Here is a 26,593-nt window from a genome sequence, read left to right as displayed (position 1 = left end):
TAGCACAGAGAGTTAAAGTACTTATTTAAGATCATTTAACAAAGAAATGGAAAAACTGGTTTGAGCCCAAATCTGTGCTCTGGTATTGGCTATTCAGATTTTTAAAAAATTACTTGTTCCAGGCTGGGGATGTGGCTCAAGTGGTAGCATGCTCGCCTGACATGAGAACGGTGCTGGGTTCGATCTTCAGCACCACATACAAATAAAGATGTTGTGTCTGCCGAAAACTAAAAAATAAATATTAAAAAATTCTCTCTCTTTAAGAAAAATTACTTGTTCCTATTAACTTTCATAATTAATATCCAGAGATTCAGAAACATCCAAATTGTTCCAGCACTGAAAACAACTCAAATTTCAATCAACAGGTAAATGGATAGCATAATTTAAACAGGTAAATGGATAATAAAATTAGAGTGGGTGTGTATACGTGTGTGTGTGTGTGTGTGTGTGTGTGTGTGTATGTATGTAATATGGAATGGTATCTTAAAATAAAAAGGAATAAACTGATACAAAGCACAGATGAATATCAAAAATTATTAAGGTGAGTTGAAGACTCTAGAAACAAAAAGAGCACATACCAGATAGTTTCATTTTGGGAAAACTGTAAGAAACATAAAACTTTCTTAATAGAGAACAGGGTAGTGGTTGCCAGAGCCAGCTCTGAGAGAAACCAACTACAAAGGAAAATGAATAAACATTAACAGGTGCAGAAATGCTCTATTTCTTGATTGTGGTAGTAACTGAACAATTGCATATAGCCAAAAAACTCGAATGATGTATTTAAAATGGGAACATTTCATTTGACTGTAAATTCTATCTTGATAAAGTCATTGAGAAAAATATTTTTTATTTTCCTTTAGCTTCCTTTCCTGAACAAGCTACTAGGCAAGACACAAAAATAGGAACCCACCAAAAAAGGACAGTCCATCAAAGATTTTCAAAGCCTAGGCAGGTAAAGATACATGTCCACACAGGGGGACAGCTTATCATTTCATGTCAGAAATGATGAGTTGGAAAAAGTCTGATAGGAGAATCAAGTCTAAGTGAATAGAAGGTATATGCATTTGAGTAGCCTGACACTTGCTGAAAGAGCCCAAGCAGAGCAAAGCTGGCATTCACACATGAAATGGTCTGCCAAGGAATGACAGAGTTTAAAAAGGAAAGGGAAAAGTGCCAGGCGTCAGTGTCAAGTAGGGTGAGGGTAAACCTTGTGTGGTATCAACTGGCATATGGTGTCAGAGCCCAAGCAGAGTGAGTAGGCAAATATGGAGAGGAGGATTGGTATGAGCTGACAAGGAGTCATAGTCTGAGTAAGGTAAGGAAGATGTAACACAGGATACACAGCCATGCAGGGGATTCAGACCTTAATGAGTTGCGGAAAACACCCTAAATATGCAGAGCCTAGCACAACCTAGTAAAGCCCAAATGGGCTGAGAAAGGCAGCTTGAAGAAAGGGGAAGTGACTGTGGTAGTAGGAGATTAGTTATATCAGGAGGACTGATCAAATGAGTAAAAAAATTAAGGAAAATGGAAATCAGTTTTTTTCATTGTGAGAGAATTATAAATATGGAAAAGTAGAGAAATGCTGCATTTAGACTACAATAAAAGTTCTGAGTATAATGTCATAGTTTTCAATAGATAGAGAAACACAGTCAAAAGTATGTGTACAGGGCTGGGGTTGTAGCTAAGTGGTAAAGCACTTGCCTCACACATGTGAGGCACTGGGTTTGATCCTCAGCACCATATAAAAATAAAAAAATAAAGATACGGTGTTCATCTACAACTAAAAAATATTTTTTAAAAAAGTATTTGTACAAATACCCACAAATGCACATACATACACAAGCACAGACAGAAACAAATACCCTAAAACCACCTGCCACCTGACTGGATGCAATGAGAACAACACAGCATTGCTACAGTAACATTTCTGTCAAAGGTACATAACTTGAATCCAATCATGTGGCTATAGCAGAGAAAACCAAATTGAGGGGTGTTAAAGTGTTGAGGTCATCAAAATCAAGGAAAGACTGAGGAATACTATAAAGCCATGATAATTAAATTCAATACGTTACCCTGACATCTTTTGCTAATAAATAAGACAAATGAAAAAACCTCAATAGTCTCTGATGATTATATGGTACTAATGTATTATTGCTGAGTTCTGAATTTTGATGACTGAACTGGGATTATATCAGAAAATATCCTTATTTATAGGAAATATACTAAGGCACATGGGAGTGAGGGGATGTAGGCAATTTATTCTAAGCTTAAGAAAAAAGGTTCTGAAACCTGAAAAAAAGTAAAAGTGCTTTTTAAAGAGTGCCTCAAAACTTTAAAATTAAAAAATTCATCTTATTAAGGAGATCCACAAAAATGATACAGGAGTTATCACATTTACTAGTCAAAACACTGAAAGCATTCTTGTTAAGCTTAAGAGCAAAACAAGTCCAATTCAACACTTTCCTTCAGTTTCTATCCCAATGGATAAACCAGAAACAATACAAACATTGGAAAGGAAAAACACAACTCATTATTGCAGATAATATATTTATCCAGATAAAAAAATTCCTACAAAACCTATGAATAATTATTAGAATTAATAATAACTGCTTCAAAATTGCTAAATATGAACTAATTTCATTTCTGTAAACCAACAATAATACATTAGAAAAAGATAGCACTTACAGTAGCAACAAAACACTTTAGGCACTAGAAGTAAATATAATAAAAGTGTGTAAGATTTTTATGCAAAGAATATAAAACCTTAATGAAAAAAAATTAAAGCGATGGACCAATAAATATACATCATGTTCTTGGATACAAAGTCTAAATAGTATAAGCTGTCCCTCTGAAATTGATCTGTCCATTCAATATTGTTCCATCAAAATCCTGTAGAACAACAACAAAAAACCCAATCGTAACATTTTATGAAAAAACAGAAAACTAAGATAGTTAAGGTGTTTTCAAAGAAAGGTAAGACAGGGAAGTATATTGATATAATACTAAGTAACAAGTTGTAGAATCTGAAACTGGGATAGTATCACATATAATGCACATTTAGGATTTTAAAGAGCAGACATTGCATACCAAAGGAGAAAGAACAGACTCTTAATACTTTCAGTGATGAACCTACTGATTATTCAGATGAAAGTGGATCTCTCAGAAAAAAGAGAAATTATATCTCATCTGATTCAAATGTATGATATGTCAAGGTCATTGTACTGTCATGTGTAATTAATTAAAACAAATAAAAAGTTAAAAAAAAAAAAGAAGTGGATCTCTAACTCACATCTTTCATATACCAAATCAATTCCCAGGTATTTGAGATTTAATTGTGAACACAGAAACTTTCAAGGTTTTAGAAAAGAATATAATATTTTTTATGACTACAGAGCAAGGAAGAACTTCTTACATAAGGATTTTTAAAAGCACAAACCACAAAGAGAAAGTTTGATTAATTCACCTACATCAGAATTAAGAACCTTTGTTCATCAAAGGATACCAGAAAATGAAAAAGCAGTCCATTGAATGGAAGAAAATATATCCAATACATATTACCAACAAAGCACTTATATCTAGAACACACACACACACACACACACACACACACACACACACACCTCTAAATCTCACACAAAGACACAACAAGAAAACAAAAATTCCGCACAGATTTAATTCTATTAGTAATCAGAAATGCAAATTGAAGTGAGTCTCTAGGAGACAGCGTTCACCATTAAAAACCCCTATATTCTACCCTTATGACAAAAATTTAAAAGCTGAATAACATTAAGTTTGCACAGATATGGAAGAATACAAAACAGAATGTGGGGTAAAAAAAAAAATTGAACAACTTTGGAAAACAGTTTGGTATTTACAGAGCAGAATATTTTTGTGCCTCATGACTAAGAAACTCCACTCCTAATTAAATACACCTGAGTAACTTTTATATATGTATACTAGGAAAATGTTCATAGTAGTAATGATTGTCAGAGGAAAAAAGCTGGAAACAAAATTAGCATCAAGAGTAAGTTGGACAATGACAGTCTTGTTCATAGAATGAAACATCAACAGTGAAATGAAAATCAATGAAACATAAACATGAAAGAACCTTTAAAAAATGTTGAGTGAATGAAGTCACACAGAAATACTTAAGAGTGCAATTTTACTTATTAAAAATTTAAAGAGGGAAAACTACTCATATGGATACAAATATATATGTAATACTTGAAGGGAATACAAAGGGAAGCTGTAAACTCTGGAAAGGAAGGCACTACAATTAGGAAGGAGCACACATGAAGATTATTAATGTCTCATTTTTTTAAATGTGGTTAGAGAATACACAATTGTTTCACATTTTATTCATCATACTGAACTCTTGTGCTTATATACACTCTTTTTATATATATTTCATATACTCTGTTTTTCCTAGAGTGACAAGAAAATTGGGAGATAGAAGAACATGAGTATCCTAGCTTTTATATGGTTCTCTGCCACAAAGTGACAGTAACTCTTACTCTGCTGCTTTCAATATTATGTCCACCTAACACTACACACACATGTGCATACATGTATGTGATAATATAAATACAAACAAACACACAGAAAAAGAACAGAACTATGTGATGAAAAAAATTACTAGTTTTTATTTTCAACATTGGTATAAGGGAATAAACAAAATAGTTATAGATCATATTAATATTTTAAAAATACTATATGTGCTTTTAAATTTTTATTCCCAAAATAAGCATCCTCAATAGGACATGTATCACAGAGTTCAAATATTTTATAAACCAAATAAAACATCAGAAAGAGATATCATCATGTTTTTCCAATACTCCATCTAAGATTCTTTGTTCTTACACCAAGGTCAAAACAGATGCTGGTGATAATATGATAAAAGCTTCAGGGAAATTAATGAAAAGAAATCATAGAAAAAAGAGGTTTGGAAAATTGCTTTATGTATGTACTAATGCTGAATATCTACATATCTTATGACAGACCAGCACATAGGTAGATACCCAATACAAATGCAAATATATTGACCAAAAGACATAAGCTAGAATACTGTAGTGGCACTATTCATAACCAAAAAGTGGAAACAAACCCAAGTGCCTATCAACTGTAGAACAAATTAAATACATTGTGGTTTAATTATAAAATGAAATATATTACAATAAGAATGCAAAAGAATGGATGAAATTTATAAATATAATGTCAAGCAAAATAAGGTACATATATTATATGACTTCATTTCATTTCATTTTAAAGTTCAAATACAGGCAACACTCATCTATGATTTCAGAAACCAAATGGTTACCAGTAGAAGAACGGTAGTAAGAGTAACCAGAGGATTCTGTTCTGTTAATCTTCTCCTTGTTGGGTACTAATCACACAGATATTTTTAGTTTGTGAAAATTCACTGAGATAGACCTTCTGTATGAATATTATGCTTCAATAAATTTTTTTTAAGAGAGAGAGAAAGAGAGAGAGAGAATTTTTATTTTTATTTTTTTAGTTTTCGGCGGACACAACATCTTTGTATGTGGTGCTAAGGATCGAACCCGAGCCGCACACATGCCAGGCGAGCGCGCTACCGTTTGAGCCACATCCCCAGCCCAATAAAACGTTTTTAAAAGAGGGTACAGGGAATTAAAAGTAAGGAGACAAGACGCCACTAAAGAATTACTTTTTTGCTGAGCACAGTGACTGAACACCTATAACCTCAAGTACAAAGGAGGCTAAGGCAGGAGGACTGCAAGTCTGAGGCCAGCCTGGGCAGTTTAGAACATCTGTCTGAAACACAAAAATAATAAAAGAGCTGGGGGGAAAATTCATTGGCAGAGCTTTTGCCTAGTGTTCATGGGACACTGGGTTCAATCCCGAATACTGAGAAAAAAATAATTTTCATTATGTTCCCATATTCTTTGGATCAGGATTAAAATTCTTATCAAAATTCTATAAATTGGGTAATAAAATATACAGAGGTATATAAAATAGTTCAAAAGCCATGGGTTTAAAATGCATTCTACATTAATATGCAACTGGGTAACCTTGGGAAACACAACTAAATATCAAAATCTCAGTTTTCTCAGTATGAAAATGACATTACTACTGTTTTTCTTCCATACTTGTGATATAAAAAGTAAAAGAGATACTCAAAGTCCTGTTGAAACTGTAAAGTAACTCTGGGTTGAGTATATAATAGCAAATAAAAAGCAAATCAAAGGCCAAATACAACAGTTTACAATTTTTAAATTTTGTGAACAGGGAGAACTTTGTTCAAATGAACATTCATAGAGAATGATTTTAAAAAATAATGGTTCTATCGCCTAGATTTGGCTAAAGGATGTGTAGTGATAGTAAGGAGTTGAAGATAGTAAGAATGTTGAAGGCTACTTTCACACTCCCCTCTGTATGTTATCCCTCAAGGTCAACAACTATCCCTCAAGGTGTGCAACTTGCCTTGGAATCAAATAGATTGGGGTTAAAAAAACAAACACTGATTTTTTAAAAATTATCATTGATTAGCTTTCTGAGGCTTACTTTCTTTAATTGACATGAAGCCAACATCACATACTTTCAAGGACTAGAGATATGGTGGCACCTACAAGAATGTCCAGTATGCCATTCATGATTACTATATAAAAGTTTTATCTGTCAGAGAGATGCTTCAAAGAGCACTAAAATTCAAATACTTCAAAGCAATTAAATGTAATAATCATTGAGCAATGTTTTTAAAATACCAATATGGCCACGTCACTCTTCTGGCTACCACAATCAATAGAATAAATCCAAACTGCTCCTCCTGCCCCACTGGTTCTTTTTAGTTATATATGACAGCAGAATTCATTTTGATTTAATTATACAAGCATGGAATATACCTTATTCTAATTAAGAGTCCCATTCTTATGGATGTACATGGTAGTATGATTCACTGTGTTGTTTTCATATAAGTGTATGGGAAAACTATGTAAGATTCTTTCCACTGTCCTTCCTTTGCTTATCTCCATTCCCTTCTCTTCATTCCCCACTGTCTAATCTACTGCTTTTGTGGTGCTTGGGCCCTTTACAATCTGCCCTAACCCTAGCTATCACTCTTGCTTGCTGTCTAGAATCCTACACATTTTAACCACAACCAATTATTAATTGATCTTTGACTAAGACACATAGTTTTAAAATACCTTTTATTTTTCAGAAAGAATGAATTAGGAAATTCACTATAATTTCTAATAAAAATTAGAAAATATGGATTAAAATAATTTTTAAAAACTCACATTATCACCATTCAGGTTATTATCATTAAAAATTTATAGCATATCCTTCTGAAGATACACAGATATGTGATCATAATGTACATACTACTTTATAACCTGCTTTCTTCAATCAACACTTCATCTCCACCCTTTCATTTTAGTAAATTTCTACCTTGTCACTTATATAGGCCATGTTTATTTTCTCCAACTGACCCAAATGTCCTTTATAGTTGCTCTGTCCAAACCAATATCAAATTCAGAATCTTACACTGTATCTAATTGTACCTTACATTTCTTTTAATGTAACAGTCACTTTGCCCCCACCATCTTTTCAGGATACTAACAAGCTAAAGAGATCTCACTACTTTTCCTAAGAATGTCCAAATTTTTATTTTTCTGGTTCAATTCTCTCTTATTCTTCTTTTCCCTGTTTTGTCAGATAAAGAAAAAAGAATAACTACATGACTGCTTAAGGTTAAAACTGTGGAAATTAAGTGAAAAGCTGTATAAGGAATTAATTACTATATTCATAGGCTTCTATCTTTATTCCAAGCAAAAAAAAAAAAACAAAGGTTTCTTCCACAGAGAAACTACACCTCCTTAGAAAGAAAATTCCTTCATTTAGTAGGTGCTGAGAGCCCACTGACATTATTCCATCAACATAAAATGAAACTGGTCAGTTGGCAAGTATGATCCATGTGCAAAAACTTCTGAATCAACATTTCAGTTCTTCACTCTTAAATATTAGTAAACATCAAAAAATCATTATATATTTGAAGAAAGATTAAAAAAAGTCAAATAAAAATAAAGAAAAACTGACCACTTAATAAGGGCTGGGGATGTAGCTTAGTGTTAGAGTACTTGCCTAGCTCATGTGATGCCATAGTTTGATCCTAGCAACCAAAGAGAAAGAGGGAGGGGCAAGGGGATATGTTTAAAAAAAAAAAACAAAACAAAACTGAGAATTCTTAATAAAACAAAACAAAGTCTCTACTTACTATAGAGGGGAATATAATTAATATGAATTATATGAATTATGAATATGCCACAATGAAACCCATTATTTTATATAATTCATGTGCACTAATAATAACACATGGCTTTATATAAAGTACATTGAAAACCATTTTTTAATTTCTGTCATACTAGTAATTGGTTATCAATCCACCTAAGCCCTCCTCAATTTTGTTCCTTCTCATTATTAGTGGTGGCCTAATATTATCAGGTGATATTTAGTCGGGTTAATGATTCATGGCAATGTACCCAGACATAGAAGAGGACACAAGGTATAGGTAGTATAATGACTAGCTTACAGTAGATATTTTGTCTATTTCCCATCCTTTCCTACCATCTTTTTCTACAGGCTATATTTTTCTATGGCTATATTTTCTGATCAGAAAATCTTTTCCTCAAACTAGCAACAGAGAAACACTGTAAATCAAACCGTATTCCCTGGTTATAGCTAAACTAATTTATAACTTATGTACCTGGATACCTCAATCATGGACTTTCTTTCTGCCCTGGAAGAAGCCCAAGAACCGTAGATCAAAAAGAATCCTCCATTCTTGTTCCCAGCTTTAGCACAGAAAGGTTCCTTCTTAAAAGTTAAGTCAAATATCCATAAGAATGGAGAGGAATAGTCTGGAAAAATCCCATCCTAGCAATATGAAACAATTTACAAAACTCTTTAACAGAATGCATATACTCATCACCATCATTATTGGCTTAGGAGGCATATTTCACTTCAAATGGCAGATACCAAGAGTCTGGTTTCGATGGCCACTAGGAATTCTAAGATTCAGTCCTTGCTCATTTGAAGTTAAAACACACAACACTGAAGAAAGTGACCCATAAAGAAAACTAAGCAGTGGAGAGAAGTCAGTCTGTTCTTTCTCAATCATAGTTTTAAGTTAAATGCTAGTATATAAAACACAAATAGATTTAAAACCAAACAAAAGATATCCTTTATTTAAAACTAGTATTTTATTCATTGGTTCCCTGGTTCTCTACTATGCCTTAAGCCTTGTCTATAAACACTAAGTGCTTAAAATAAAGTATTGTTAAACCAGAATCCAAATTCTACCATCAACTCATCCCACGACTCTGGACAAATCATATCACTGCTATGAGTCTCGACTTTCTCAAAAGAAATGAAAGAACCAAATAGGTTAAACTTAAAGGTCTCAAACAAAAAAATATGTAATTATTTAAATAAAAAAACTGTTTTTTATTTCCCACTTATCTGAAATTATAGTAACAGACACAGAATGTTCAATGCCTACAATGCTTACAGTATTAAGTTGCTCAATTTACAACTACTATTGCTAATTTTCTCAACAACCTTCCAATGTAAGTACTATAAAAATGAGGGAACAGAAACAGAGACTGGCTTACAAAATATTGCATAGCTCATAAATGCTAAGATAACAAATAAGACCATCACACAACACTCTCATGCTGTCTTCTCTGACTAAACTGTTTACTATGTACTATTTATAGACATTCTACAGAAATAAAGAGAGACATTTAGAAACCCAAGCAACTTTATTTTCAAAAAAAGAAGTCAATCCATTTTTCAATTCAAACTATGAAGAGCTAAAAATGTTCAATATGTACTTACCTGATGCAGCAGACGTTTGAGTTTGAGTAACTGAGTTTTTACAGCAGTGCAATCCTGGACCATGTGTCGGAGAGTCATCTCATCCAGTATCACTGTATTTTCCGGTACATCTGCAAACATCTTCTGGGCCTGGAAAAAGGGGGTCCCTCCATAGCTTTCAAAATGACCCAAAGGAGATTCTCTATAAGGAGAGCCTCTGGAAGGACAGGGGAAGAAGGTGGGGGGAAAAGACATAAATTTCAGAAAGAAAGGTAATGAAATATTGCAATGATCTTTATAAATCATTTATCATTACTAGAAAGTCTCTCACTTGTATAATCAGTCATTGAATGTACTTCCACTGAAATGTGCAATCAGTCTACATGTCATTAAAATAATTATCTTTGAAGTCCTCTCACCCTATCTTTATTGTGTTTTACACACTGGCTGAATAACCTTCTTTCCTAAGAACTGGAATAAAAACAAAATACTGAAAAGGCTTCAGCTGGAAAAATTATACTTATTCCTCCTACATTATTTATTCCTTCTACATTTATTGCCTATTTGTTAGCTTTTGGCTTTGCTTAGCATCTTAAACTGCACACCTTTTTTAGCCCCATAACTATCTTATCCATATTAATTCCATTTGGACACACCTTGGACAACCATTTCATGAAAGTTCTAGCAAGCAGTTAAGACATAAGAAATGTTATTTCTTTGTTCTTTTGTTTTTATGTTGTTGATAAATCATCTTTTCCAATTAAGATTAACCAAAGTTTTTAAAGTCTTATATATATACATCAAATAGTTTCATAAACTTAAACTGCAGTAAAAATAAGTCTACTCTTAAAAAACTTATACTTCTCTTCAGTTTCATACCATAATATTCATGAAAAAAAAAAGAAAGAAAATTAGGGACAATGTGTTTCATGGAAGCACAAAACAACATTTTAAACAGAAGTCATAGCTATAGCAATTTAAAAATTGCTGCATACGTTTTACATATAATTCTAGTTAGTTCTTAAATTATGACAAGAACTGAATAAGTCTCAATATTTAAAATAATACTGAGAAAGTATTCTCTTATTAGAAATAAGTTCAATTTATAATGCATTAAATTTGTAAGTCAAAATGCATTAGATTTCGACCATGCTGAAAATGTAAAAATGTAGTAACTACTAATTATTTTTACCTTTCAACAAATATTCCCAAATCTCTGAACTCTGAAATATTCAATATGAAGCTGATTTCTATATGATTATTTTTCTCTGAAACTATTTCTTGTAAATATTTTAGGCCTTCCTTTTTAACCCAAGAAAATTATTTTTATACATTTTTATATTATTGATACAGAAGTAAGATTCTACTTTGATCTTATAATTTGACCCTTATACTTCTACTTTCTTTTACTGGTTCAAAATATGACTGAATTTGTGAATCTCAAATACTGATCAATTAATTAGTATGAATTTACCTATCCATGACTGAACAGATATACCATCTATACATGGGAGTGAATGTAAAACATATAGTTGTAAAAAGTTAGAAAGTGTTATTGACAAAAATATGGAATAACCTGACAAATGAAAAGAAAAGATAAAAAGAGCTATATTTTTAGAGGAAAAAAAGTTGATATACTTTGGGAAATTGTCTGAGGCAGCAATGAATCTGGGATGAACTATACGTTATGAGGTTTTGGTCTACCAGAAATGAAAGGTTAAGACTTTGGGCAGGGCAAGGGAGTAATGATACAAAGAACAAGACATATTTTTCAGGGACTAAGTGATCTTAAAAATGGCTCTGACACCACAGAAGCTTGAATCTAACTTATTCTTTGGTTTATTCCCACAACACCTGTGTTCCTGAGAATAACTTCTTAATCAATCACTAATTAGCTGAGATCCCCAAAGCATGTCAAAATCTCCCTCATCTCTGAACCCACATCCTCACCTTCTCAATGGTCCTGTCAGTCTACTCATGTTGCCCTCTACTGCATACTCAGTCTGGAGAACTCTTCATTTTAAGTTAGTTGGCACTTCTTCAGGGAAAGTTTCCTTAATTCCCAAGCAGGACTTGATACCTCCACTGAAGACCCCTTATAATATATATCACAGTATACTGTGTTTGTTAGCAACAAATGCCAAATTATAAACACTGTGAAGAAACAGATTGCTTATTCTTTTTCATTTGTATCTGAATTTTGTTTGTTTTTGCTGTTATTGTTTTTGCACTGAATAACAAGAATAATTTTAATTACTGAGTTTTTTTAATGAAGTTTCATCTCTGAGATTCTAAAATCCTGTTGATGTGACATGACAAAAATACCAATTAATAACCAAATTAATATTTACTTTTTATTTTGCCAAGTGAGTAAAAGAATGATTACAGAAGAAAGACACTAAAAGAGATTGGCCTGTAGTCTACAGCATGAGAATCAGATATAGAATACAGGCTTACATTAGGAGAACCAAATGCAAGGAACTAATGAATTAAAATTTTTTCAAACAAGTCTAACTGAATTCTAACTGAATACGGGAATTAAGAATTTTGTCATCTAAAAAAGTCACAGATTAAAGAGCCAATTCTGGCATTGAATTTAGGCTTAAATTCATACCAGCTGTTGAAGATACTAATTGGATTGCAAGTCCTTTGAAAACAGCCATATCTTACTAATTTTTAAATTTCCAGATCTTCTGACTTTAAATCTCAGCTCTCATTTATTAGCTATGTAATATTCAAGGAATGTTATATATTCTATGTTTTTAATTTTTCTCATCTATACATTAAGGGGGATAATAACTTTGGTTGATAAAAAGATTAAATGAGCTATCATAAGTTAAAGTTCGTGAAACAGTGCATAATATATACTAAATGTAAATAAAAACAAACTACTATTGTATGGTTATTATTAATTTCCATCTCTACGGTTTTTTCAAACAAAAACGTCAAAGGAATACTACAAAGAACTACCATATACCCTTCACCTTTATTTACCAACTGTTAAAATATTAACACATTTGCCTGCTATTAGTTGCCAAACTGATAGTAAGTTAAAAATAACAAAACCTCAGTGGAGGAAACACTGAAGCATAGTGGGGAAAAAAAATGAATAAAATTGAGAAGGCTAGGAGGCAGACAGAAACAAAGATGGAAGAAAATGCAAATATTTAACAGATCATTTTCAGAAAATGAAAGAAGACTATTAAGATGGGGGGTGCACACAGGACAGAAAGACAATGAAGATCTTGAACTTTTAGATCCTTAGAAGATGATGCAGTTCACACATGATAAAATGAACCTTAGAAATAGAATGGAAAGCAAAATCATTTTCCAAGATTAAAGACACAAATCCAGGTGCAAAAGCATAAAGAAGATGGGGAAAAAATGAAAAAAAAAATGAAACATATCATCCCCTGTTGAGAGGCATAAATTTGTACTTCTGAACAATTATTAACAATTATAGACTTGTAGCAGAAAAGTTGGGTGGTGAAAGCAATGGAAGGCTGCAAGCTGTTGTAAAGTGAATACACTAGAAAGTTAACAGTGTGTAAGTGAAGGAGAACCTATGTGGGTGGTCACAGTCCAGGACAGCTGGCAGATAAGCATGAGAAAGAAATGTCCACTATCACTAATATTACTTAATATTATTCAGCAAAGAGGCAATAAAATCAATAAAATGAAAAATAGGATACCTTAATTATATAAAGGTATAGTAATCAATACTATGGAATATTACTGAAAGACAAAAAAAAAAAAAAAGAACACAATGGAGAGCTCAGAAAAGGACCCACAAAGTCAACTGACAGTACCTCATTTAAAATGAATCCATGTACAGTAGTTGCACTTGATATTCAACCCACAGGCATAAAAACCACATTTCTGAATAATTATTTATAGTATTAAAGAAAACTCCCCAAGTTATATAATTATTCCCATAACTTTATTCTATTCTTCCCCACTTCCAACAGAGCTTCTTGATTACTAAAATGTGTGATTTGGGGACTAATTTTAATGTTTTTGATTCACAGGTTAGAATAGGAAGTGCAGATGTCCATGTGCACATGTCTGGGAGGGAAGCAGAAGAGACTTTCCTTATTAATTTCTTACCTAATCTGAGTCAAAATTTTGCCTTCAAAAACTCTTCAGTATTTCTTTCCTCACCTTCAATAAAACCTCTGTATAAAAGTTAAATGTATAAATAGAAAAAAGATGCCAACTTTGCAATCTCCAAGACTATGGACTCTGGTTTGAAATATCGGATTTGGAATGCCCACCTCCCAAAAGTTAAGTATATATATTCTGGTGTTTCACAGTTGTATTTGTTATTAAAATTAATTAAATGAGCTATCATAAGTTAAAGTGCTTGAAAGATTCAACAAGATCACAATCAAAGTTCTGGGATATAATTTTGTAGATAGTGACAAAGTAATTCTGTAAAAAAGCAAAAGAAACAGAATAGTCAACAATATTCAAGAAGGCAAGTCAGACCACTGGTACTACCTAAACTTGAGACTTACTATTTGAAGCCACAGTAATCAAGACAATGTGTTACTGGTGAAAGAACAGACAAAAAAAAAAAAAAAAAAAATCAATAGAGTATAATAGAGAGCTTTTAAATGAAACTACATAAATATAGTCAACTAATCCTTGAAAAAGAAGTAAGAGCAATTCAATAGATAAAAAGACAGTCTGTTCAACTCATGAGGCTGGAACAGCCACGCATCTACACGCAAAGAAAAAGATCTTAAATCTTCCACAAAAATTAACTCAAATGGATCAAAGACTCAAATGTAAAATGCACAACTATACCTATGAGGCAAAAAGGGAGAAAATCTAGGTAACCTTGGGTTTGGTAATGAATTTTTAGAACACAAAAACTGCAATCCAAGAAGAAAAATAGATGCTAAACTTAATAAAATTTTGTTGTTAAATTTGCTCTGTGACAAACAACATGAAGAGAAGAAACTCAGCTCAACAGCACAGACCTAATCCCAGCAACATGGGAGGCTAAGGCAGGAGGATCTCAAGTTGGAAGCTAAGTGCTACAACTTAGTGAGAGATCCCATCTCAAAATTTAAAAAAAATTAAATTTAAATTAAAACAAAAAAAGAACTGAAGATATAGCTCAGTGGTAAATTGACTCAGGCTCAATCCCTAGGACCACACACACAACAGAAAGCAACAATAAGAGAAACCACAGACTGAGAGAACACTTGCCAGACATGTTTCTGATAAAGAGTTAATATCTAAAATATACAAAAAACTGTTGGAACTCAACAAGAGAAAAAAAAAATAACCCAATTTAAAAGTGGGCAAATATCTTAATAGACATCTCACAAAGAAGATAACACAGATGGCAAATAAAATGTGGGGGAAAAAACATTTGACAATATATCATTAGAGATTTACAAATTAAAACAATGAGATACTACTACATACCTAATATTTCTTAAGAATATATATAAAAACACCCTCAAAAATACTAGAATATTGAACCAGACAATCTAAAAAAGAAATATATACCAAGAGCAATTGAGATTTATCCAAGAAAAAGCTGTTTCAACATGTGAAAAAAAAAATCAATGTTATATGTCACATTTAGTAGAATGAAACTGGCGGGGGGGGGGGGGGCGCGAAGAGGGTGATTATCTCAATAGAGAAAAAAAGCATTTAACAAAATCCAATACTCTTTGATGATAGAAGCCCTCAACAAACTATGAATGAAGGGAATTCCTCTAACTGATAATGTGTGAAAAACCCACAACTAATATCTTACGTAACAGTGAAAGACTGAAGTGTTTTCCTCTTAATATCAGAAATGAGATAACTGTTGGCTCTCACCACTTCTATTCAATATTGTACCACAGAGTCTAGCCATAGTAACTGTGCAAAAGAAAAAGAAAAAAAAGAGTATCTAGATTGGAAAAGTAAAACCATCCATTCTCTACTGACATATCTAAGGACCTAAAGAGACAGAGAGAAAAATGAATCACTTGCATTACACTTTAGCTACTCAGAATTGTAGCAAAATTTATAATGAAGGAGGAAAGTAACCCAAGGGGCTATGATTTTTGTAAAGTACCGGTAGGTACCAGTAAAGAAGAATTAATTCAATCAAATGCCCTGAGTCTCAAAGAAAAGGCATTTAAGAATTTTTCATTTAGAAGTGACAATGAAGAATGAAGACAAAGACTATCTCAAAACAGTAAAGAAATAGCAAGAAATCTTGGCCAGCTACTCCTCTGACAGAAGATCAATATCCAGAATATAAAAAGAACTCAAAATTATACCAAAAAAACATTTGACCCAGTCAATAAATGAGCAAAAGAACTAAACAGAAACTTCTCAAAAGAAGAAACACAAATGAGTTTGAAAAATATTTAGCATTTTTAGCAATCAGGGAAATGCTAATAAAAACTACCTAAAATTTCATGTCACTCCAGTCAGAATGACAGCAATCTAGAATACAAACAATAATAATGTCACTGAGATTACGGGGAAAAAGGTACATTTGCACACCACTGTTAGGACTATGGACTAGTATAACCACTCTGAAAAGCAGTATGGAGATCCTCAAAAGACTAGGAATGGAACCACCATATGACCCATCCCACTCACTCCTTGGTATTTATCAGAAAGGACTAAATATCATCATACCACAGTAACATCATACCATAGTAATAGATGCTCATCAATAGATAAATGGATCAAGAAATTATGATACACACACACACACACACACACACACACACACAAAATGGAGCTCTAGTCATCCATAAAAAAATTAATTATGAGATTTGCCAGTAAATGAATGGAAATTGAGAATACAATGCTAAGAGAAATAAGCCAAACTCAAAAAATTAAGGTAGAATGTTTTCTCTCAAATGCAGAAGCTAGAGTAAAGGAAAGGAAAGGGAGAGAGATGACAGGATATACTAAAGATAAATGGAAGAACAGTAATATAGAAATATAGAAAATCAAGAGCTAAAGAAATTGGTAAGGGGAGGCAATGCAGAATTCTTAAAACATCATGTTATGTGCATATGTAAATATACCACAGGGAATTTCACCTTTATACATAAGTAAAAGAACCAATTAAATATAAATAAATAGATGAGTGTAGGAAGTCTAGTAGAGGAAGAAGAACAAAGGAAGGAGGGAGGTTGGGAGGGAAAAGGGGGAGAAAGGGGGAGATCATGAACCAAAATCAAATTCCATGCATGTATGAGTTTGTTGCGATAAACCCAATTACTATATACTATTATAAAGATCTTAAAAACAAACAAAACAAAACTAGGCTGATTAGAAAAGAAGAATCCACTACTAGGGAAAAAGTAATTTAAGAAAGAGCTAGAATTCAGTTACAGTTAGGACATTGTAGACAAAGAGGTCAAGGGAATAAGTTTGTTAGGATGTGAGTTGAAGTTGTTGAAAAGGGGGAACTGTAGGGAAAAAAGGGAGTGGAAGATTAGTCCAGGTTAAGAGAGCAGTACTATGAAGAGAAGGAGAGAATACAGTTCTCAACATTCAATCTTCCCAATATTTCTGAGTTATGGATAAGACATTATCCTATAATTAACTATGTGAAATATGGGAGTTGCGAGACAGAAGAAAAGAAAGCAGTGCTCCAAGTCAAGAGGGAATTTTGTATATGTAATATTAAAAAATCCCTTGGGTTAATACATCCAAACTCTTAAGAGAAAATATTAGTTTTAAAGTATGCTTGGGTATGTATGGTTCATTTGGGAGATTTTTTTTTTTTTTTTTTTTTTGGCATTGCCCATCCTTACAAATGGCTCTGGGAGATCCAAAAAACTCAGCACAGCCCCAGAAAGCTTGAGGGGAAATCAATAAACTGGTTAGCCTATAACCATTCAACAAAACAGTGTGCCTCAGCCCGTTTGTTATAAAGCTCTGTACTAAATTAGATCACAACCCTTAAGAATGCTGTGCATTTCTCTCTTCTAATAATCACTGGTGCAAATACAAATTGTAAATCCATTAAAATATAGTCTGTAAAAGGAATCTGTGATATGTTTTGAGGAATGACTACATATTATCTTTTGCCATCATTTCCAAAATCACATTACATATTTATACTTACGGGCCCAATGGAGGTTACCATTTAAAAATTTTTAACTTTAATTTGTCCATTCTCATGCTCATTTGACCAGAGAACTTACACTTTCTACATCTATTGATATCAAAGAATTATAATTTTTTTGAAAACGTTGCTTAACTTTTCTGTCAGATGATTATACTCAACCTTAGCTTGATCATTCCCAAAGATAGAGATAACTACCTGCAGGTAATTCACTTCCGGTTAAGTAATTCACAGTCTGATTAAGTCTCACTTTAAGGTAAACTTTCCCGTCCTTTATCTTAAACTGCATAATACAATGGTTTTGTTATTTAGAGTTAGATCATATTTCTCCAAATAATAAAGCAATCCAGCCATGCTAAACTTAAGAGATACTCTCTGAAAATTCCATACCCTATCACGTTTTCCATGTGGAATACATACCCTGCTCCTGTAGAACCTACTATTCTGTAATCTCTATATAGTCATACTTTTAGAATCAGTTCAGTAATTACATCATTTACCTGTGTTATCTTAAAACAAAAACCAGTTGCTGCATGCTCTTGGAGTCCTTTATATATCACCTTATCAAGGCACCCAACACCACTGCACTCTGTCTATGTGCCTATCTTTCCTATGGACTCTGAGCATCTTGGCAACATGAAGTAAACACTACTCATTTTTACCAATTCTTTTTACCATCTTCAGCCCAGTGTTCTATGAAATCACTGCCAATCCACAGCTTTTACATCTCATACTATCTCCACATTCATCCCAGTGGAATTCAAGATAGATTCTCAATGAATATTTGTTAGTAGATGAACAAATAAACAATGATTCATGTTTTAGTTGGGCTTATCAAGTTATGTAAGTTGGCCTTAAATTTACCTTCTTATAAACTTACTATCAAAGATTAGGGAATCATAACCTTCATTATTAGCAATAAATGTCTTCACATCACATTCTTCCCTGATAATACCCACTCTCTATGTCCATTCCTTATCAAAAACCTAGATGTGAGAAACAGAACAGCCATAATAATTCCTGGAATAATGTTTTCCAGACATTCCTCCAGATCTTCTCAATTATATCCTTTCATTGAATTACACAAACAAAAGGATTTTTAGTTGAACGTCATAGTTTTAGGATTCACTAAAAAAAATTGCTTTGTTTGAATTGGACTATTATGTTTTGTAGCTTGCATTAAAGAATGTAACTAAGAAACAGAGCTAAGAAAATTATCATTTATTCCTACTTTGGGAAGATCTCTGTGCCCTGTCCACCATATTCCAAGATATTCTCCTCCAAAAAAATCATGCTAAGAAAACTCTCTCAAGGTTTTTATTTCATAAGAACAAATAAATTCAGGAAAAACATAACCTTCATCTTCTGCACACTACATATCTTGCAACAGATCAAGTTTAGTTCTTGGCTTTTGCTACAAAGAATCTTAGAAATGGTTTTGTTTCCTACTTTGGGAGTATACAAGGCTATTATGGTTTCCTTTCATTATTTTTTCACCCAAATTTTATTATTTGTATTATAAACATGTTCCAGAATGACCTCAAATCCCTTGGAGAATGAGATGAGGCAATAAAAAGGAAACATTTAATAACAATGGCCACTGGGTGCCTACTCTTCACCAGTCACTGTTCCAGGCACTTTTATTCTTGATCCTCAAATACTAAGAAAAAGGTATTATTGAGTACATTTTGCAGATGATAAACTGAAATAGACAGGGGTTAAATAAATGATGTAAACTTGCAAAGCTAATCGGTGCCACGGAAATCTTTGATCCCAGTCTTAGATGACTACAGAAATCCGTTAAACATTAGGTATGATCAAATTAAAGATTATTCTATATTTCAAAAAGGAAAATACTTCTAGCATTATACAGTATTTTCTTTTGTTTCTAAAAGTACTTGTGAAAATTTTAAATTTGGACTTATTATATAAATGAAAAACAAATCACTTGGCACTAATTTTACACATCATTATTTAGAATTATAAATGTTAACAAGTCAACATTAAATCATCTCCTAATGAGATCTATAAAAAAAATAATCCAAATAGTAGAAACACAAAATTCCAAATAGTAGATACAGATACAATATTTATATGTATAATAAAGTTAATATTGGGGTCACAAAATAATAATTGTTAGTTTTAATTAGTGTCACACATAACTAGAAATATTTTTTGGTTTAAACATTACATAAGATCAGTTTGGTGAGGAGAATTATTATTTAAACAGAAGTTGGAAAATAAAATCTAGGTTAAAATAATAGTACTCACCTGCTCAAGTCACTTTTTCCATGGTGATGATAGTGGTCAGGATGGCTGAGGTGGTAATGTTCCTGTCCACTCCACCTCTGGGGTGGTCTTTTCCAAAATCCTTCCTGAGACTGCCGAACATTTCTGTCTGGTCGGTCAAAGCGGTTCATATTGTCACACTCCACTAAACAAATTCAAAAGCGAAGACTATAAACATGTGCACACTGCAAAGTTGGCTACTTAAGGCTGTTGAAAATACAAAAGTAATATTCTAAAAATACCAGCCACGTATGTTAGCTAATCACAAAATAAAGATTTCCAGAAGAACAATAACCAGTTCTTTTGGTAAAAACTAAACTTCATATTATTCAAACTAAAGTGAATTAGAAACTTTTACATCTCAGTCACTTAGTGAATAATTAACTGCCACACCATTTGTAAAGCAAGCAAATCCTTCTTGAAATCAAGATTATACATTTCAAATACCAACAATCGGTTATAAGTAGTGCTCATAACTATCACAAATTGGTTATGATTTCAGAAGGAAAAATCACAGGAAAAAGTAGATTTTAAGCCCAGTAGAGAATTCATTCCTAAAAACAAATGCAACAATTAATTTCCTCTGGTTTCAGGAAGCACAAACTTTTCATCACAAACAAATTATTTCTTAAATTTAGCTCACATTTTTAGAAAGTAAAATGCTTCAATCTGCCTGTGGTAGAGCTTGTTCAAAAAATCTAAAATGCCACTGAAAACAAAGCCAGTACTTTGCAACAACAAATAGTACACTCCCTGAAATCCAAATACCACAAAAACATGAAAAGAATCTCTTTGAAACACCCCAAGCTTCTTCACTTACCCAAACACTTTTTCCTGACATATCTGAGCACTCACTAAGAGAGTTACTTTGTACAAGGGAGACATTGTGTTTTGCCCGCTGCCTACTCAGACATAGTTGCACACAAGGCACTGCTGAACAGGCCTTCCTTCCTGCTCCACTCCCAGCCCTCCCTGTGGGAAGCAAGCCCAGTCTGCCCTGTGACTCCATCTTCGCTCAGTGCTTACATAGCTACTGAGTTAGGAGTGTTACTAAAAATACTGCTAAACACTAACCCAAGCAACAGAACAGGAAGGATTTCTCCAGTCTAAGAACTATTACATGAGAAAGTTCAATTCTCCATGTTTAAAATTCCATGTGATTAAAATGCTTTAGAAATCAACATAATTCCCCATTTGTTTTTAAAAAAAGTACTTGTCTAAATGACTACTTAATGAAAAACCTGAATCTGAAATACACCAAGTATCTTGTTACACAACATAGCAGATAAAAACAAACTTCCCATTTCTAAAAAAGATGATATAGAGAAAATAAAATATAGATGTTCAATCCTCTTATATACAGAACTCATTTCTTCTAAATGCATAATAACTTAAATAAACTTTTGCACAGGATATCGACATTCTGTTTACCTCACTACAGGAGTCAATATGGAGAGAAGTGGAAATATATGTTTTCATAGGTTTTTTAAATTTTAAAGAGACATTTTTAAAAATAATCTTACATTTGAAATTATTTCCAATAACTTATTGACACCAGGATAAATCAGCATGTATTTTTTTAAGTTCAATTATAGAAAACATAAAGATAATAAAGGGTATGTTGATCATTATGTTAAAAAATCAGTAGAAAATTAGATTGCTAAAGAAAAAGAATTCTTTTTAAATCTTAAGATTTAAAACTACATTTAGCAATGTCATTTATAAACTCACACTTGTGTTATACTCACAGATTCTATTAAGTTCCATACTGGCATTAAGATGTTACTTTAGACGAGGCACTGTGGCACACGCCTGTAATTCCAGAGGCTTGGGAGGCTGAGACAGGAGGATCTCAAATTCAAAGCCAGCCTCAGCAACTTAGCGAGGCCCTAAGCAACTCAGCGAGATCCTGTCTCTAAATAAAATATTAAAAAAGGACTGGGGATGTGGCTCAGTGGTTAAGTGCTTCTGGGTTCAATCCTCAGTAATCAATTTTAGATAGCTGAGGCATAGTACACATCTACTTTTAAATGTTTTGGATTTATATTTTTCCTTTGTTCAGGCAGAAAAAAACTCTACTCACTCCACAAAGAAGATATTTTGTCATCAGAATCACCTGATATAGTCTTAAAATGGTATCAACACAGTAAACACAGAGTAACAAGAAGCAAACAAACTAGGCAAATAGGCCAGGAGATGAGTTGGGCAATTACAATGCAAAAATTTATGTGATACATCTGTGTCTGCTAGCGGCTGTGTTATCATATACAAACTCCAAATTGGGAGCCTTTACTGAAATTTTAACCTAATCATGGGCATAATGGCAAATAAGCACTGGAAACAAATATTTAGCATAACTACAGAGGACAAATGCTCAAATTATGACATAGTGGTTTAACCTCTAAAAGAAATTCTGCAGGGAGTCCCCTGAAGATAGCCCTGAGACAACCATGGATTACGCACTTATATACTTTAAAATGTGGCCATGAAAGTAATGTGAAATAACATTAGTGGTGGTTTCTTAGAAAAGATTCATTACCTGACAGAATGAAAGAAATAATATAGAAAAGAAAATGCAAAGCAAACAAAATTTTAAGATGAAGATAAATTAAAACCAGTTTCCAGAGCCTGACAAATGAAGACCAGGACAATTAAGACCAAGAAAGAAAATAAATTCCTCTGAATGTATAATGCCAGAAGCTAAGGTGGTGCCTGCAGTTAACTACAGAAAGTGTAAGGTGAATCTAAAGGCATTCCAATTAAAAAATGTTTAAGCCACTATTTTGATCAAAACCACCTGTTGGCCAGATGTGGTCCTATGAACTGAGGGACCGTATTAGAGAATAAATATAAATCTTTGAAAGGTAGTCTCCAGCTCAAAAAAAAAAAGCAGATTTTACTATGAGAAAGAGATAATATCAGGATTTTACCCCATGGAGCATGAAAGAGGATCTAATATAGTTAACTGAAAGGTGTATGGTATGAAGATGCCTATGTCTAATTCTCATAATACCTATCTTTTTCTGATTTGACAAAGGAACAAAATATGATACCAAAAGAATCCTAGATTGCTGCTTTTATAACTTTAATATCCCAAGAAAATAAAGGATGGCACAGAAGAATTTCTACCTGTGATTAATAATTAGCTAAGAACACTGCAGAAGAAGTTATATATCTCAAAGCTTGAGAAGAATCTACTTTACAGGTCTTATAATCTGATTTTAAAAAATTTTCAATTGCAATTTGATTTAAAAGCAGAAGAGCTCACATACAAAAAAATAAAATAAAACATAAACTTTATTATTACTGAATACAATTAGTACTGAAATGTAAAGATAAATTTCCAGAAGAAAATACAGTAATTGCAAGTAGTCAACAAAAAGTTTAGCAAGAATACAGCCTTACAGCATTTAACATGAAATATGTGCAGTTAAGTACGCATTGTAACTTCTGTGGGGTTCAGGAGATGATTAGAAAGACACCTTTTTCAACAAAGAATAGTTTAAACAGAAAGGATAAAAAAATTAACAGCATACCCAAGAAGGTACATACTATGAAAATTCATGATCCTGAGAATTATACTATGATGTGCCAAATATCAGGGTTTAGTCTGTTGGCAACAAGTGGTCATTAAAAGTTCCCAGGCAAGAAAATGAAGCAACATAACAATGCTTCTGACATAACACAAGTATTCATTTAGAAAATACCTTAGAATAAGAAAGGAGCAAATCTCAAACACCCAATGGTCTTCCAAACAAAATTTAATTCTAAAATTGTTCCTTAAAATAATCTTTAGCTAGGGTAAAAAGAAAAACATTAAAAAAAATAAAATAAAGTCTCATTAAGGTCCTTCCAAATCACAACACAAACCTAAGCTCCTTTCTTTTATTATTACTCTTCCCTCATTCTATCCTTCCTGACTTTCCTCTAAGACATCTCTCCCACTGACCTTTGGCCTGATCAAAAAGTACAGTTTCTCTTAAAGATAAACTTTCTTCAGAATAGGAAAAACCACAAAAGGTTGATTTTAAGACCTGGTCTTATTCTGAACTAAGGATCCAGCGTCACTTACTCTAAGGTCTAAACAAGATTGGGAGAAATTTGTTTTAGGAACTAATAATTTAGTGCTCCTGACTCCATAACTCTATACCAAACAAGTTCACAAAAAGAAACCCTAGACACAATTAATTAAGAAAGGAAAAGCACAGTAAAGAGCGTGAAAATGATGTAAGAATCAATGACTGTTGCATGAGCAACTAGAGGGTTTAGAAAAGCAAAGGCTGTCGACAAAGTCCTATAAACACATACTCAGTTGATTCAGTCCTATAAGAAAAAAAAAGGGGGGGGGGGCGGGGGGAGTACTAAAATCCACTGCAGACACCAGGGACAAACTAGTACTTTCATATAGCCTTCAGGAGAAGATTCTAAAAGAATGTGATCCATCTTTCCTCACATACCATGAAAGAAGAAATAAATAGCTTCATCATCAGACAACAATGCTAACAGTTTGGAGTCTTGGTGGCGGGGGTGCGGGCAGACACAACAACAGAATAAGGCTCAGAATAAAATAATATCCTTCACATAAAACAACAAGATGCCTCCACACCAGTTAAACAAACACTGGAGATTGAAGTCTCGTAATATACTTTGTTTTCCAAAGACACTGGAAAAACAATTGCCTTGCATCAGTTAACAAACTGATGGAGAAAAAATTAACTGGTGATTAATAAAAAAGGTTTGAGGGAGAAATCAAGTGTTCAATTTCCTGTTTTACTCTTAAATTCAAAGATAAATTTCTGTAAATGTTAAAATACAATCTTGCAGGGCTGGGGATGTGGCTGAAGCGGTAGCGCGCTCGCCTGGCATGCGTGCGGCCCGGGTTTGATCCTCAGCACCACATACAAACAAAGATGTTGTGTCCACCAAATACTAAAAAATAAATATTAGAATTCTCTCTCTCTCTCCCTCTCTCTGACTCTTTCTAAAAAAAAAAATACAATCTTGCAAATGTTTTATTGATATGAAAACTATATTATCAACGTTAAACCCTCCTGGCTTTACATAGTCTCCCCTTTAGGGTCACCAACACTCAGGTGTGGATGGCACCCATATCCCAGCCTATAAGTGCCCAAGAAATCTCTGACCAATAAACAATTTTTTCCTCTAACACAAGTGTTACCTTAAAAATGAAAGACATTTGTACAAATGCAATTGCCAGATAAAACTCTTTTCATGTCTTCCTCCTTGAAAACTCTAAAAAGTATGTCTCTTCACAATGAATTCACAGCAACTCTGTATCCAAATCAAACCCAAACTGAAGATCTCAATCAGGTGTTAGTCTTCTTTTGGCAAAAATACCAGTGATACTGGCAAAACTAGTGATGCTGAATCCATGAAGGTTCAGAATGATCAATCAAAACCTCTTTCCAAACTTGCATAACAACCTTAAAAACCAGAACATAAAAGGAACTAAAACCAATAATTAAATAAACATTAGAAGATCCTTTAAACTTCTACCAGTCCTGACGACATTACTATCCTCCCCAACCAAAGAGCTTAATGGGTTGGTATGGTTATTTCAGGTTCTGAGACATATAAAGAGCACAGTTATTTTCTTATAGTATTAAACCTAAATACTATTTTATCTTTAGTGCCTCCAGAAACTGCATATTTTAGATTCATGTTCAGCTTTCTTTAGTGTTTCTTTAGCATAAAAGAGCCAGTACTTATCTTCTCCTAGTGAAAATCTATAATCCAGTAAATAGAGTAATGTATAATATAATAAATATAAGTAAGAACTACAGTAATCTACAATATAATAAATATATAACATAGTAAAGATAGTTCTAGGAGTTCCCTCCTATTTCTTGTAAGACCCCAATCAAGACCTCAAAGATGTTCAATTTCCTTTCTTCCATTTTATCTACAATGAGGTTAACTTGTATTGTGCGCTAAAGATAAGGCAAACTCTAATACTGATTCCAGCCATATTTCTACTTTAGCTCAGAAAGGGTATAAGGTTTCCAAAGAGAAGTTGCTATAATTCTGTCAAACTAAAATGCATTATATATAATGTGATGTATTCCAAGGAGGTAAATCCTTCACTTCTCAAAAATCAGTCTTAAAAATTCACAGTAAATTCTTGGATCATCAAATCTCATTACTGTTTCCCCTGTGATTTTCAACACTTTATGTTTTTCTTCTTATGTTATACAATATTTTTCCACTTGATCTTTCGGGTCACTAACTAGGATTTCAACAGCAGCATGATTTGTGTCAACTACTGACTGTTTTGCTGGGAAATCTTGTTTTATAGCTCCACACAGCATTGTGCTGCAAGTGAAT

At 33.0% G+C, this 26,593-nt stretch overlaps 1 protein-coding gene across 7 annotated transcripts in view; it reads right to left on the bottom strand.

The window, feature by feature from the left end:
• Ccser2 (coiled-coil serine rich protein 2) overlaps positions 1–26,593 on the bottom strand; it is a 142,371-nt gene that overhangs the window by 49,078 nt on the left and 66,700 nt on the right. For 6 of the 7 annotated variants that reach the window (XM_076834493.1, XM_076834500.1, XM_076834494.1 and 3 more), the window contains 2 exons: positions 20,231–20,393; positions 9,877–10,072 (listed from right to left, as the gene is read on the bottom strand). In XM_076834493.1, coding sequence (XP_076690608.1) covers positions 9,877–10,072; positions 20,231–20,393 — 359 coding nt within the window. Of the gene's footprint in view, positions 1–9,876; positions 10,073–20,230; positions 20,394–21,068; positions 21,183–26,593 lie in introns of those variants that run through there. The other variant, XM_076834501.1, reaches the window with a different exon arrangement.

Source organism: Callospermophilus lateralis, chromosome 15 (genome assembly GCF_048772815.1).
Source record: "Callospermophilus lateralis isolate mCalLat2 chromosome 15, mCalLat2.hap1, whole genome shotgun sequence".
NCBI lineage: Eukaryota > Metazoa > Chordata > Mammalia > Rodentia > Sciuridae > Callospermophilus > Callospermophilus lateralis.
Note: the sequence above shows the minus strand (reverse complement) of the source record. Positions and strands in the feature narration are given on the sequence as shown.